At 51.1% G+C, this 15174-nt stretch overlaps 6 protein-coding genes across 6 annotated transcripts; 2 read left to right on the forward strand and 4 right to left on the reverse strand.

Moving 5' to 3' along the window:
* Positions 1-1834: 1834 nt before the first annotated feature.
* Positions 1835-3246, forward strand: VFPPC_01472 (C2H2 finger domain-containing protein; the record flags this gene model as incomplete). Its single annotated transcript, XM_018281300.1, has 3 exons — positions 1835-2249; positions 2311-2450; positions 2524-3246. 3 exons carry the CDS (start codon positions 1835-1837, stop codon positions 3244-3246), a joined length of 1278 nt encoding a protein of 425 aa, XP_018149947.1.
* Positions 3247-5878: 2632 nt separating this feature from the next.
* Positions 5879-6699, forward strand: VFPPC_01474 (DSBA-like thioredoxin domain-containing protein; the record flags this gene model as incomplete). The annotated part of the gene is made up of 2 exons (XM_018281302.1): positions 5879-6065; positions 6188-6699. 2 exons carry the CDS (start codon positions 5879-5881, stop codon positions 6697-6699), a joined length of 699 nt encoding a protein of 232 aa, XP_018149949.1.
* A 472-nt stretch (positions 6700-7171) lies between these two features.
* On the reverse strand, positions 7172-8077 carry VFPPC_13095 (transcription initiation factor IIE subunit beta; the record flags this gene model as incomplete). The annotated part of the gene is made up of 1 exon (XM_018290872.1): positions 7172-8077. The coding sequence occupies one exon, from the start codon at positions 8075-8077 to the stop codon at positions 7172-7174; it is 906 nt and encodes a 301-aa protein (XP_018149950.1).
* A 1475-nt stretch (positions 8078-9552) lies between these two features.
* VFPPC_01475 (cytochrome b5) lies at positions 9553-10223 on the reverse strand (the record flags this gene model as incomplete). Its single annotated transcript, XM_018281303.1, has 3 exons — positions 9553-9735; positions 9819-9945; positions 10105-10223. 3 exons carry the CDS (start codon positions 10221-10223, stop codon positions 9553-9555), a joined length of 429 nt encoding a protein of 142 aa, XP_018149951.1.
* A 1722-nt stretch (positions 10224-11945) lies between these two features.
* On the reverse strand, positions 11946-13172 carry VFPPC_13096 (F-actin-capping protein subunit alpha; the record flags this gene model as incomplete). The annotated part of the gene is made up of 7 exons (XM_022428860.1): positions 11946-12294; positions 12405-12542; positions 12600-12648; positions 12701-12794; positions 12852-12967; positions 13030-13048; positions 13119-13172. 7 exons carry the CDS (start codon positions 13170-13172, stop codon positions 11946-11948), a joined length of 819 nt encoding a protein of 272 aa, XP_022284742.1.
* Positions 13173-13613: 441 nt separating this feature from the next.
* On the reverse strand, positions 13614-14877 carry VFPPC_01477 (3-methyl-2-oxobutanoate dehydrogenase; the record flags this gene model as incomplete). The annotated part of the gene is made up of 2 exons (XM_018281305.1): positions 13614-13651; positions 13710-14877. 2 exons carry the CDS (start codon positions 14875-14877, stop codon positions 13614-13616), a joined length of 1206 nt encoding a protein of 401 aa, XP_018149954.1.
* Between the last annotated feature and the right edge of the window lie 297 nt (positions 14878-15174).

Raw genomic sequence — 15174 nt, forward strand, 5'->3', positions numbered from 1 at the left:
TTGGGCACTTGGGTGGTGGAGGAGCCGACTGACTGGGACGCCTGCGTGCCTCGACGTCGAAGTACCGAAATACGTCAAGGGTAGGGTACCTCGTACCAGGTACTTACTTGAACTGACTGCGCGCCCGCAATCCCCCGTCCCCGTTCCCCGTCCTTGTCACCATTCCCATTCCCATCCCATCCTTTCCCATCCCCGTTCCATCATTGCTCGTCCCCTGGCAGGTACGCAATTGAGCATATCTGTGGTCAACTGGTGCGTGTGAGAACTGCTGCTTGAGGTTTGCTTGGTCTGTTGGTGCACCGTTGGTACTTTACTTTGACCCTGCGCTGCACATTGGCGCTCAACTGCTCAAGTGCTCTGCCCAAGTGCAAGTGGTCAACTGGTCTGGTACTTGAGTACATCCCAGCTTTGAACATTAAAGCTGCAGGTGCCCTGTGACGGCTCCTTCCCTGGCGCACCGCTCCACCTCCCTTCAATGTTCTGTGGGTCCTCCAGCTTCTAGTTCAACAAGGCTTGGCTCCTAAAACTGCGTCGCTGCCGATCCAGAAAAGAAACCAACAATACGCTAGGCCCCGTCACTTACATTCAGACCACGACTCTGCACTTTTTCTTGACCTTTGACACTTTATGACTTCACAGGCCTTCTGCGCCTTGCCATTTTGCCGTTTTCTGCCGCACTGATTCTCCTCCTCCTCCATCCTATCTTTGTTGCTGCTTTGTTGTTTTTCGTCTCTTCATTTTCCTGTCCCAGCGCGTTCCAGCCATCGATTTTTCGTCTTGCGACCAAACTAATCGACCAGGATCTGAAATCTTAGATCCTCCCTCCTCGGCCGTTCCGTGACCGCAGCGTCACGCATCGATCTCACCTCGCCCAAAAATTCCCTACAAGACTCCTACCTCGGCTTTCAAGCGATTTGGAACTCGCCAACGCCAAATTTCAAACAAACGATTTCATCGTCCAACAGCCGACATAATAGTGTATGCCGCTTCAGTCCCGCATCCACAAAGAAAACCAAGGATCACTCTGGGTGCCTACGCTGTTCAATCTGCTGGCGCACTGATAAGCGAGACGGAATATCGAACAGCATCTGCTTGTTACTCTTGATGCAATACGCGACATTGGCTACCAAATAGCTGGTGCGTTGTCCGCCTACGACTTTCGTCGCCACAACCTTGCGCTACTCAGCTGATAGCAACTGCACAAGCTTTCTTGAGACCGCAACCCGAGATATATTCGACGGCTAGCTAGATTCTCTAAGCCGGGCCGACAATACTCCCCAGGGAAATTTCGTACCCTCTCAATTTTGGCTTGCCACCCAGCAAGGTCGTCTTGAGCAGGACATCGACAACGACGGTTTCAGCACGAATCATACCACCAATCGAGATTGGGCGAAGACGAATTGGACACAACTTAAAGTGACAGGTACGTGTCAACCTCTTTTCTTGTCTGCTATGACGGGGCAACATGCTGGCGCATTCGGGGGGTGGAGCTGGCCGTGTGAGACAGTGGGAAGATTTGGGTATCATTGTTGTCAAACGATGGCAATATCTACGCACTATGTTGAGCCTGAGTCGAGACTGTGCTCCCGAGCTTCTTGGCGTTCATGTCTGTTATTTCTCGATTGGAATGAAGTTCTGACTTTGTTTGACAGGTGCTTGCCATTCATCTCCGTTATTCAGTGGCTCTGTGCAGTGGGACAATATTTTGGCTGTCTCCGCGTCAGTGAATCATCCGGTTTCATAAGACTTGCTATCTATGAATCGACTAACACTCGTACCAGACTGAGCCGTGACCCATTTTTAGACGTGCCGGAAGGCGATGGACGTTACGAACATGCTGAATAACAAAGCAGGCTCACTCGCGCAGCACTACCAGCAGCAACATTTTATGGGAACTCCCGCCGATTATCATCATCCACACCTCTCACTCGTCAAACCTGAGCACACCATGGAGCGATCTGTTTCTCCTCACATGTCGGAGCACTCTGCGTACTCGACGCCGCATACCATGGCGAGATCTTATGCATCTCCAGGTGCCATGCAAGCCCCGATGCACATCCCGAATGCGATGCCGACGCAAATGTCTTTGCCTACGTTTCCAGATATGCCCGGAGCCATGGGCCCAGTCCACAGCATGACCATGCACCAGATGCCCCAGCACAGCCAACCATCTCCGCAGCCTGCCAAGGCATTTTTGTGTGGTACTTGCAGCAAGAGCTTTGCTCGCCGAAGCGATCTTGCCAGACATGGTGAGTGAAGGCAATTTTCGACCTCAATGAATGAGCAGGGGGACGCTAATCCGTGTGACAGAACGTATTCACACCGGTCTTAGACCACATGTGTGCGACTATCCTGGTTGTGGCAAGCAGTTTATTCAAAGATCCGCCCTCACTGTTCACAAGCGAGTCCACACAGGAGAAAAACCACATCACTGTGAAACATGCGCCAAGGTTCGTGAAAATTCGGAAGACCTGCTGCGCCGACATCTTGCTTGTGGGTTTATGCTAACCAGCAATCGAACAGCGTTTCAGTGATAGCAGCTCTCTAGCCCGACACAGACGAACTCACACTGGCAACCGGCCATACAAATGCCCATATGCTGATTGCCAAAAGACGTTCACACGCCGAACAACCTTGACACGACATCAGAATCACCACAGTGGCACAATTGAGGAAGCAGCAGCAGCAACAGCAGCAGCCCTGGCTGCATCCAAAGCGCAGAAGTCGTCTCGATCGCGTTCCGACGGGGACCATTTGTCGAGCCATGGGTCTCCTTTGACCACTCCTTCCCCGGGCCAGCGGACAATGTCCATGTCTCCCAGCATGGATATGGCTGCTGCAGCCGGCGTGAGCCGACATCCCGGCGATTTCCAGTATATACAACAAAATGGTTCGCTTCCACCGCATTTACGGGTAGGAAGTCCAAATTCGACATCCTCCACCGGCTACAGCAGTGCTGGAATGAGGCCGACATCGCATCCAACCAGCTACGGACCACCGCCTACATTGGAGCCAAGTGTTGAACAGCATCAGACTGGAAGTTCCGGCGGCAGTCCTCACATGAGCAGTGTTAGCTGGCAGTCACCGTCTCATGTCCCATCGCCATCCCAAGGTGCGGGAAGCTATGTGTATCCCGAACCTGACACGTATCAACAAAACGCGGCGATGGGCCAGATGTACTACGGAGCGTCGACCCAAATGCGTCGACCTCAAAGTACAGAACCTGGGCTAGTACATATGGCTTAGGCAGACCATTTGCAGCTTGAGGAGATGGAATATTGAAACAGTCAAACGCATGTGGCCGGCAACGGTCCATTGATACCCCTCGTCGTTTGCTTCAGTCACGCAATACGAATAGACTTTACTTTATTGAGGAGAGACGATGTTTTTGCCTTTTTTTTTTCCCTTTTCATTTTTCTGTTTCGTTTGATTTGGAGCTCAGCTATATGACTTCGTCTGCTGTGCGGGTTGCGAGGAGGTCACTTTAGCTTTTCTCATATTGATTTCTTGCAATTGATGGACGGACAGGGCATTGAGTCAGATTGTTGGTGGATAACTGACTGTACAAAGTCGTATCTTTGTTCTCCTTTTTTTTATTTCATGATTTGAGGGTCTGTAGCCTCTCTTTTGTAACTGTTTTATCTTTCTTTTGTTAAGGCTCAACCTGATAGAGAGGCGGCGGGCTAATCCATCATGACGATATTTGATGCCGCCACTGGTCGTTTTTTTCATCTCTCTTTTTTCATCCTCTGCTAATGTACTTCATCTTGCATGACGGACACGGAACTTACTCGTGTGCCTTGGGAATTAGGCGAATTTCCTGGCACAATGCTAGGCAGGAGTCACAGGGGCCTGGTGGATTCTGAAAGAACAGGCACGCATCAAGAAAAACATGTTATGTCTTTATTTGTATGTAAATCAGGGTCAGGGAATGATTAGTGCTCGTGGGCAGGGAGATGGCGCACACACTGGGATTATAGATTACTTCGTCACCACAACGTTTAATACAACTTGACTCGACGAACACAACAATTGACAGGAATGAGAAAACATATGACTCCTTACATGGAAGTGGAAACAAGATATTGCAGGGTGATTGAGGCAGCCAAACGAATAGCACACCAGTACGGCAGCGTCTTTGACATTGTCCATGTGTCACACGAACTTGTGCCATTTTCTTTTCGTCCACGAGCTATTTGAAATGATGATGTAGAGTTCGGGCTTGCACCAATGGGAGCTACTCCGTTGTTAACTTGCATGCAGCCACATCTCACAGCAAGAAAAGTGGTGTGCTTGTTCTGCTCTTGCATGTAGCCACGAGTCCTGGGAGGGAAAAAGAAAGCTATGCGTCGCATGATTATTTAATCCCTGCACGGCTGCATTTTGTCGTTGCGGTAAAGCGAGAGGAAAACATTATGCTGTCGCTATTCGCGGAAGGCCGTATCCATCCGTGTCTAATATACCGCCATTTGACAAAGCGTGCGGCTGCCTGACGGGAGGCTTGTCGTATACAATACGCCCTGTTTGCCGACATGGACGTCGGAGAATTCTTTTGAGAAACCAGGTTGATGTTTCTAGGCTGAACGGGAATAAGCAGCCAGGCAGGACAGTATCCGGAGTTTCGACGACTAAGTGGGTGAGAGAGCCATGAAAGCCTGCCGGCCGGAGCGGCTCGTACAGGACCAGATTTCACCGTGATTAGGTTCTGATAATGGAGTATCGAGTTTAGTCTGCAGATGAGAAAAAGTGGTTTTATTCTGGGTCTCGCATCAATGTCTACTCTCTGCATGTGGTCATTGTCCCCAGTCCCTGGCATGCAGTTCCACGAAGAGGGAAGTGGCGGTGGAGGAGGCTGTTCGTTCCTTCCAAATGAAGTTCGAATCGGGTATCTGAGCCTCCAATATCCAAAGAGGCGTTCTCCTCAACTTCTTCTTCTACTATCACCAGAAACATAACCATTCCACTCTCCATTGTCTTATTTTTCATCAACCCAGACGATCCGTCGCTTCAAGAGGCCGCTAACCCACCCATCCCTGCACTGCATGAGAAAACGAAAAGAGGGGTCTCGATTAAGTCATCGTTGTTGTCTGCATGGTTTTGGTGCGTTGCGAAATTTATTGATCACTAATCCATAACGACAAATTATGCTTCACGAACGCCCGCGCAGCATAACCCCCCCGTTGGTGACATTTCAGCGGGGGGGTCCCGCTGGCATAGTGGATGGAAAATGATTACTTACTTTGCCGGAACGTGGTCCCGTAGTTTGACTAGGACGGGCGCTGGTGAATGAACGATTCTGTGATAATCCGTGCAAGTCGTTGCTTAGGAGGAGAGAGTCCGTGGCGGCGGGGGCTACTTGACGGCCGGGTGCTTCGTTTTCTGTCAATTAAAATCGGCCCGGACGCCACTTGTCTTGACGTTTTGAAGGCTCGCTTTGTTTTCCTGTTCTTTTTTTTGCTGGATGTTGTCCTGTTGTGTTTTCTTCGAGGCCGAGCCAGTTTGCTGAGTTTCCTGCCGCATGCTTGGACTCCGCGAAGCATGACGAAACGAAGATAGGTGATGACATATGGTAAGCACCGATCGCATATCGTACCATTCTCAAGTTGCAAAGCTGCCGGACAGCTTTGCCATCAGATGATATAGCTGCTCGCCGTTTCATATCCCGCCTATTCATTCACCAACACCATCATATACATGAGCATACCACCTAGCGCCTTGCTTCCCACCTTCCACCGCTCAACCGCGCTAGAAATACCACTACGACATCTACGACTAAGACTCAAAAGAAGTCGCCATCATACCACAGTGCTGCTCCCCAACTTAGACTGGATCCAGCTCGGATTGTAGTTGGAGGACCAGCAGATTCTCATCGGTCACCATGCCCTCTTCCAAGACGGAGCGGCTATTAGTGCCGATTGAACTATTTTCAGATACGTTATGTCCATGGTGCTGGATCGAGAAGCGCAGCCTTGAAGCTGCCATGAAGAAATTTGAGTCGAGTCATCCGCAAGTCGAGTTTGAGGTTGTCTGGCGGTCCTATTGCTTGAACCCGCTCTTCAAATCCAGTACGTTGATATTCCAACTCGTTGCTCACATTACCAAGCCTCACTTCAATCAAACCTTCACTCCAAACCCCGATTATAACTCCAATGAACCTGTCCATTCATACCAACCTAACAAAACATAGGATGTGAAAAAATCGCCCTCTACGACGAGATGGCCGGCGGAAAAGGCAAATTCCAACCACACCTCGACCGCGTCAGCACCGTCGGTCGTCCCTACGACCTAAAATTCTCCATCACAGGCGACACCGGCCCAACACGCTCATCCCAGATCCTCATCGCCAACACTCTTCGCCGTCGGGGCCCCGCAGCCCAAGCACGGGTCGTAGAGGCACTCTTCCAAAGCCACTTCCTCGACGGCAAGGATATTTCCGACGAAGACGTCCTGGTCAGCCTGGGCAGCCAAGAAGCAGGCCTTCCTGCGGATGTAGTCCGTTCAGATCTGCGAGACGATGACAACGGACGGGTTGTGGATGATGAGGCAGAGGCGGCGGTGGAGGAAAAGGGTGTTGAGGCTGTGCCGTGTGTGACGGTCTTGGGCAAGTACAAGGTCGGTGGGTACCAGGAGAAGGAGGTTTTTGAAAGGTTGTTCGAGAGGATATGGGAGGAGAATGCTGGTGTTTTGAATAAGGCGTGATGGGAGTGCGTAGTGAGATGTGGCATGAGAGGTGCAAGATACCCAGGGATAGAGAAGCGTAGGAGAAGCTATGACGGGAGGATGTGATAATGTCATGGATGTAATGGATTGCATGAGCGTTCACGTATATCATCAAGTTGCGAGAAGCAAACCATATTCCGACATCAGATTCGAGCAATAAAACCATACTGTCACGAGAACTGCATGACCAGCATTAACAAATTAAAGGTGTATAATTCTGGTAGACGCCGCCCAATATATATGCTACACCACAGTTACCTAATTCCGTGGTCCCAAACGCCAATGAATGATGCAAGTCTTTTTCCCTCTGGTTTAGCCACGCCATGTAAAAACAAGCCCTGTCCGAATATTCCATTTTGTCTGCTCGTCACCACCAACACCGCCTTTAAACGCCGTAATCCAAAAAACAACAGAGGTAAACACTACAAAGTACAGTTATCAAAGGGTCCTCTCATCGCCGTATGTGGCTAAAGTCCTGCAACAAATGCGCCATGTGGACATTCGTCGCCTTCCCAGTCCGCTTACTCGCCCTCTTCTTCTGAATCTTGGGCTTATTCGCCGCCTGCTGAATCTTGAGCGGATCCTCGCTGGTAGGTTTCTGCCCGACATTGACCAGCTTGCGGTGCATGTCTTCGACGCTGGGGATCGGGACGCGGTGCCACATGACTTGGAATTCGGGCTGGACGGAGTGATGCAGCGACGAGTCGTCGGCCCATACGTAGCGGGGGAAGTTATCCTTTTTCGTGCGCACAACCAGGATCTTGTGCTGCTTCTCCAGGGATGCCAGTGTGTCCTCGCAGTCGGGCCAGCCGTCCTTGAGGTCCTTGACCGACACGCCTGATGCGTCCGTCTTTCGCTGGAGATACGCCAAGAGAGAAGTACCATCTTTGACGTTGACGATGACAGGGCGGTACGAGTAGATGCCTGTTTTCCACGTCTGCTCGCTCAGGCTGGCGTCTGGTTTCCAGTCCACGCGCGGGTGGCCCCTCAGTCCCTCAGTCAACTCTCGTTTATGCTCCTCAGAGTATCCGCGTAGACTGAGGTGGTCGATAATCTCGGTGATGCTCTTAGGTTCGCCTTTCTTCTTGAGATATTCCACCGCAAACGCCATCTGCGTCTTGACCTCGGCGCCATATCCCGTCAGCTGGGGCTGCGAAAACGGCACCTCGGGCACCAGGTCTCGCTTCCGTTTGGCGGTGGGCGTCGTGCTGTCTGAGGCGGCGGACGGTGAGGGCGACGGCGGTGCCAGCGACGCTGCTTTGCCAGCGCTTGTGCTCGAGGGGTTTGAGAGCTTGGCCGCCGCTGAGGCCAGCGTGCCGCGGAAGGCGGACGACTGCTTCTCCAGGTATGATGACATGATGGGCGGGCGCAATGGACGGACCTCGAGATGAAGGGTGGCGGCGTTTCGATGGAGGGTTCGTGGGTTTGGGGAGCGACGGGGATGAACGGCCGTGGGAGGAGAGGAAGAGGTCAAGTTTGCTGATGCCTGTGTGCGGGAAGTTTAAGCGTGAGGTTCGAGGCTGTCACTGGATCCTGCACGCTGATTGGTCCGTGGTTCAAGATGCGTTTTTCTTTGTTTGTGGCATCCAAGTGCAAACCTTGATCTGGTTCGGGGCGGGCTAAAACCTCGTTCAGGAATGTTTGAGACGGGAATTTTAAAGCCGTGTGCCGTTATGTACTGTGCAGTGATTATTTAAGCTTTGTTTCTTGTGCGTCTTGTTCAAATTGATTGTGAGCGTGGCGTTGCGGCAACAAAATGCCACAGTTTGCTGATGTGCGTCGCCTAAACACTGACGCTGTATATCCGAACAACACAATGCAAACAATAATAATGGATTCTGCGACTTCATGGCTGAATCAGGTTGCTTATTTGCGACTATATGGCCGGATTACGTGAATCAACTCCCCAGGGTCGCACCGTCATCCACCGTACCGTAACTGAGAAGGGCAAGTCCTGTGTACTTACGCAGCATCTTTGGAATGAGAACGGTTCTTGTTCAATGAGGAGACACTTTTACAGGGTGTCGAAACTGGTGTATTCCGAATGTAGTGTTGGATACGATACGAAGACATTCGATACTTGCGCCTCACAAATTGATACATTGCTGCCTATTGAATTCGCAGCATCTTTGATCAACATTATGCAGCATTCTTCATGTGATTTCTCATTCTAGGATAAGCAGACGTAAAAAATTAGAATAACGTTGTAGTTCCTTGCGCAAGTAGACGTATATGTATTCGCAATCAGGTACGTATGCGTGTTGATCCCAAACGATCCTATCTGCATGTGATTGCGCTGGTTCAAGCTTAGGTGCGATCACACCACCAGCGTTTCATCGAACCATCCAAACGTTCGGCTGGAAGACACTACCAAGTTTCGCAGTTGACCCAAAAAACAGTACAGTCGTGACACGCATCAGTCCTCACAGCATTTGCCCGATCCCCCCAGCAAAATCAGCTTGTCAGTTATGAAACCCTTCATTACAAGAACTCTATCTATAGGGAAGATCCGTCCAACGGACAACATCTAACATTAACCCAATATAATTGCTCCCAGCCTCTAGAAAAAAGACAGTACTGAGGCATACATGTCCCAATTGTCCGCCGCTAGACTCCGCCACCAAGAACATTTTGGTAGACAGGCTATCGCAGAGACCATGTCGCTCTGCGTCTCAGCAGAACTTGGTGTCCTCAACCTCCCAACTCCCTTTTATGTAAAATCTTCCGTACCTCATTCCATGTCTCATCGCGCCGTCCTTTGCCAGGCGAGCAACATACTTCGCCGCCCCAATAAAGAAACAATCCGACACCGCAACGCTATGTTTAGACGATTTATGCGGCACCAGCTTGTTGAGCCTGCTGCTGCTTGGCCATGTACTGGAAAGCGAAGTATCCCAGGGCACCACCGATGAGGATGATGAAGTAGACACCGACGCCGACGCCAGTGCTGTCGCTGTTGCCTGAGGTGGTACCGGAGGAGGTAGGAGGAGCGGTCTTGGGGGTAGGGTCGCCGGGCTGCAGAAAAATAATTAGTTACCATATTCCACGAACACCAGAGAATTGAGGTACAATGGTGTCCTCTAAGGGATGGGGCATACCTGTCGCTTCAGGACACCGACTAGCAACTTGTCGAGAGTCTCGCGGGCCTCGTCGCTGTGGCCGACGTCCTCGAAAGCCTCGGTAGCATCTTGACCTGCGCAGTCGAGCAAGACTTCCTCACCACCACTACAATCATATTGTCAGCTCACAGTCAGAGTGGTCAGGGGAGGTATTTGTCGCAGATGAAGGCTCCTCCGTCCAACATCGTAATCAAGTCCTTGATTTGACGAGACCGGCGATATCCAGAAAGGGGGTTCAACACTCCAGGGCAGAGTGAATACGTACGGGTGCTCGTCGACGAACTGCGTGCAGTCGTAGATCTTGTCGTGAACCACGACATAGATGTCCTTCTTGGTGTTGTGCTCAGCAACATCTTGGTAGGTAAGCTCGACGGTGGAAGACATGGTGGGCAGGCTGGCTGTTGGGCGTAAGCACGAGAAGCAGCGAATTGGAGTCTGCACAGGAGGGGGGTTATTTACAGAGAATGGAAGAAACCAGGTAATTAAACGCCGTGAATGCGCTCGACTGAAGAAACCCGTGAGAAGCGGAGAGGAATTGGCAACAGGATCAAGATGATGTGGAGAGAAAGGCGAGAGAAGGTCCAGGAGAAACCAGACCAGACATGCAATTTGGCGGTAGCGGCCCCAAAAAGATTGTCTTGCCATCTGAAAGGGTCCCCGGTCCTATTCATCAATGACTAGCGGCAACCAGTTCGGCTGCAGAGACTCTGAGGTGACCACAGTGCAGACTGTGGGTGGGCTCCATCGCTGGAGAGCGGCCTGTGGACTGTGGCCAAGTCGCCTCTAGTGGTCCCAGCCTGTCTCTCAATTGTCCGGTGCCACCACACATGCGGCAGCACGCTGCATCTTCGCTGCATCTCAGTCAGATTGTCGTTTTGCTACTTAACAAGTACCAAGCGCCCGGCCAGGCCTCATCTGGCACCACCCGGTCTCTCAACTTCCGTCCCCTTCGGAGGATCCACGCGGAACCGCCCTCAACCAATGGTGGCCCGCAAAATTACTGCTCAACACCTTTGATTCGCTGAGCACTTCACAAACCCCAGCGGGAAAAAAACAGGAACGCGGGTCCGATTGGGGAACAAAGTGGTCAGAGGCGGTGATTGAGAATGCCGGGGCGTCTGACTTGAGCATTCAAGGTTTCCATCAGGCACAGGCTCTCGATAGGCGACATTTGTTCCTCCGGCGGTCCTGCTAGGCAAAACAGCTACAAATATCTGGGCAAAAGTCCTAAAGTTAGGCTCGTTTGCCGTAGCACATGGCACTCACATGCCTGTCTGCACTCGCAGTTTCCTATTCACTATCCCGGACCACAGAATGCGTCATCCACCTCAGAGACAAACTCTCCATCTGCAGCGGCCCCTTCTGCAACCCCCGCGTGATTGTTTGGTGAGAAAGTCACCGGCCGTTTCTGCTTCCCGTGTCGCCCGACCCCACACAGCCCTTTCCGAAAGCTTTTGGCTGTTGCGTTCGGTCTGTCAAGACGGAAAGGGATACTTGATTCCGAGTATTTCAAAGACATCCGACATGTTATTCATGCTTCGGCTCTCTGGTCTCCGTGTACACGCAATTGTTCCCCTTGGGCATGTACTTGCATCCATTGATATTTTTGTCCATAGACACTCCTGCGAGTGACTGCCCATGTCGCGAAAGCTGACACCGTGAGCTATCACTTGCAGGGCGCAATTGCCATCATGTGGTAACAATGAGTCAAGTCAATTCCATGAAACCGTTACATAACCCCTTCCCATATTCCCCCAGATTTCCTCTTGTCATATCTGGGGAAACTTGCCGTGACTTGATGGGATGAGTGGAGGGGCTTGAAGTGGGATCTAAACACATCCCGAGGCTGTTTACCGAATACCGAACCCTCCGTCGTCTATCAACCGCAAGTGTTCTTTACCACGGCAAAATTGCCGCCTCCGACCCCTACTCTCCTGTCACTCGATATCAGTTCTTGCATTGCACGGCACGTGAAGCCACACCGGTCACGGAGTTTGAAATTGCCCAATGTGGAAATTCTTTCCGCAAATGGAGAATTTATTCAGTCAAATGTAGTGTAGTCTTGTAGCATTTTCACGAAATTCACAAAACCGCCATGCAATCCATCTATCGCTTGGAGCTGCCGCCACCGATGTCCTGTCCCAGCCTGTAGCTCGTCACCTTATCCCACTCAATCTTTTGTCTCGTGACAGGCAACTGTCGTCTCAGACCCTTGAATGCGCCTTCGCTCAAGCTGACGAAACTCTTGTTCAGCTCCTCTTGGTACTTCTTCTCCGAGGCTGAGATTTCCTTGGCAATTCCGGCACCTGTTCCAGAAGGGACGGAAGCTGTGACTGGCTTGTTGGTGAGCAGACGGACGTTGCCGTCTTCGTAGTAATGAACATCGACTTTGATGGATCCTTCCAGGCTTCCAGAAGCTGGGTCGAATACATACAGCGACCGCCATCTTCCGTTCCTAGTATATTGTTAGCTACCCCTGCCCACGTTCGATGATCCATGCAATTCTCTCAATAATCTTTGCCATCACGCTCAAGAGCCGATCATTCGAAAGTGAAGATTTCGTACCAGAAGTTGTTCGGGCTATACTTGTTGGCCACAATGATAATAGCTACTTTCGAGTCGGATTCGATGGGGTATGCGCCGAATGATGCGTTCGGAAAGTGTTCCTTGACATATGTCGCCAAGCTTTTCAGCGTCGATTTCCTGTGCATTGTCAGCCTGGACAGCTCACCTCACTCCATCATCGAGCGGGCCACATACACGAGATCTGTCTGAGCTCCCTCGATAGCATGGCTTTGCACAGCACTAGCTTTCTGTCGTCGGGTTAGACCTTGAAAACCCGTAGATCATCACTAAACAACATGCCTGTGTTGCGTGGTCAAAAGCGAAGCTCGACGAGCTTTCCACATCGTAGTATCGTCCGTCGCCGAGGGAGCTGTGCGAGCTGATCACGACCTACTCCAATGTTAGCATCAGATTGCATCCCCTAACTGCGGTATGCCTATTTCTTACCGGTTGGCTGCTACCAGGCAGCTTCACCGTAACGAGTTGTTCCTCATTATACTTCTCGAAGGCGGGCGTCAACTGAGAGACAATGTCTGGCGAGGACGCCGTCAAGGCTTTGATATCTGCGGCAAAAAGAATGAGTACGAGCACGTTGGTAAGTGTTCTGATCTGTAAACAGTCGTACCGGCAATGACATCGGCGAGCTGGGAGATAAGTTAGCTTCAATGATGACGCGGAACTGGGGAGCTATCGTCACGGCGTGGTGGTACCTACCTCGCCAGGAGGAGCTCCCTCCACAAAGGCGGAGACAGTCTCAATTTGTGACATGATGCGATTATGTCGTATCGCAGCGGATTGTCGTTTCCAGAAGTTGTATGCTGGAACAAAGATCGATGGCAGACCGGTTGCGCAAGACGCTCGGCTGAAGCATGCGGTCAGAGTGGAGGTTTGGGAGAGGCGGGGCGAAGCTTGACGAGGGGCAGCCAGGCCAGGCACGAAACAAGACTGGGGGTACATTTGGCTCCATAGAAAATGTTACTATTGCCATGTACCGTGAGCTTCATTCAGACTTCATCCCTTTGTCAAGACATTTCGTATTATTTGATTTCTTCCAGGTTCACCACAATTCACAGCATTCTAATGGAGCCCTGCAGGCCTCGTTTGAACGATTTATTGTCTACGCAAGTAAGAAACGCCATATGGCTATGCCCTATGCCCAATTAATCGTCATGATTTCATCTTTTTTTTTTTCTCCTTTATCTGTTCTATTTAGTAATCGAGGCTCTTCTTGATATTGTCATAAATCCCTATTAAGCAGTTAGTGCAGTTCTAAGGAGTTGGTCATAGCAATGAGCATAAACTTACGTGCTACATCGGGAATGTTAAACTTCTCAAACATCAGCGCGCTGTGAATGCTCCAGCCAGCAACACGTCCCACAGGAGCTTCCAGTCTGATGAAAGTCTCAGGGTCCTCCTGAATAGCGGCAGCCACCTCCGCGCCAATACCAGCGTTCACCATTGCTTCGTGAACGACAAGGACTCTTCCAGTCTTTCGAACACTTGCGAGGACGGTCTCCTTGTCCCAAGGATACACAGTTCTTAAATCAATGAGCTCGCAAGAGATGCCCAAGTCTTCTTCAGCACGCTGAATGGCTGACAAACAGGTGTACATGGGCTGGCCGTAGGAAACAATGGTAATATCTTTGCCTTCCTTGACGACTTCAGCCTTGGACAGCGGCAGCTCGTACGCAGCTTCTGGTACTTGCTCGACGGCTGCTCGGTACAGGATCTTGGGCTCCATGAAGAGAACGGGGTCGTTGCTTCGAATTGCGGATAATAATAATCCCTTTGCTTGAATGGGTGATCTGGGCATGACAACTCGGAATCCAGGGACATGGGTGAAGAGACTCTCGGGCGATTGAGAGTGGTACAGCCCACCGTGGCCAACGCCACCACACGGCATACGGACTGTCAATGAGCCAGCATGGACTCCGGTAGCGCCCTCCCGGTATCGCAATTTAGCTCCCTCATTGACAATTTGATCAAAGGCTGGGAAGACGTAGTCGGCGAACTGGATTTCAGCAACAGGGCGCATTCCCTGTGCTGCCAGACCGATACCAAAACCCATGATACCTTGCTCCGTCAAAGGTGTGTTGAAGATGCGGTCTGCCCCGTACGTTTCCGCGAGTTTCATTGTGCATCGGAATACTCCTCCAAAGGCAACATCTTCGCCAAATACCACGACCGAATCGTCCTCAGCCAACGCAATTCCGAGAGCATCGTTGATAGCCTGGAACAGGTTCATCTTCCTCGTGGCGCCGTTTCGTACCTCGGGAGGGATCTCATTGTAATTACCCAGAGCAGGTCCTTTGCTGCTGTGAGCTAGTAATTGTGTTTCCGAGTAGTCTATAGGTTTGTTCAGACGCGCTTGAGGCGGATGAGTCGAGTATGCTCGGGCGATCTGGAGGGGGAGTTGGATGGGTCTGGGAGAGGCCGCAGCCCTCCTCAATTGACAAACCGCTTGACGCTTCATTATATGGAAACCAGCCCCAACGACACGTATGGAAGAGGTGATGCTGAGCAGATGCACAAGTTTGATTGAGGTTGGGGGAAATGGAAGAACAAATGCGGCTGTCTGAGACTAAGAATTCCCCAAGTTCTGGTAGACTCGGCTTTGATGGATTCGGCTTGTCACGGCCTTCGAAGGCCCCACAATTCGACACTCTTATGCCGGCATAAAATGATGAATAAGCATCGGTGACGAACACACAAAAAGTTTAGAATTGCAGACTTTAAGGCCCGGACGTAAAAGTGCAGCAATGAATTGACC

The sequence above is a fragment of the Pochonia chlamydosporia genome, chromosome 1, assembly GCF_001653235.2.
Source record: "Pochonia chlamydosporia 170 chromosome 1, whole genome shotgun sequence".
NCBI lineage: Eukaryota > Fungi > Ascomycota > Sordariomycetes > Hypocreales > Clavicipitaceae > Pochonia > Pochonia chlamydosporia.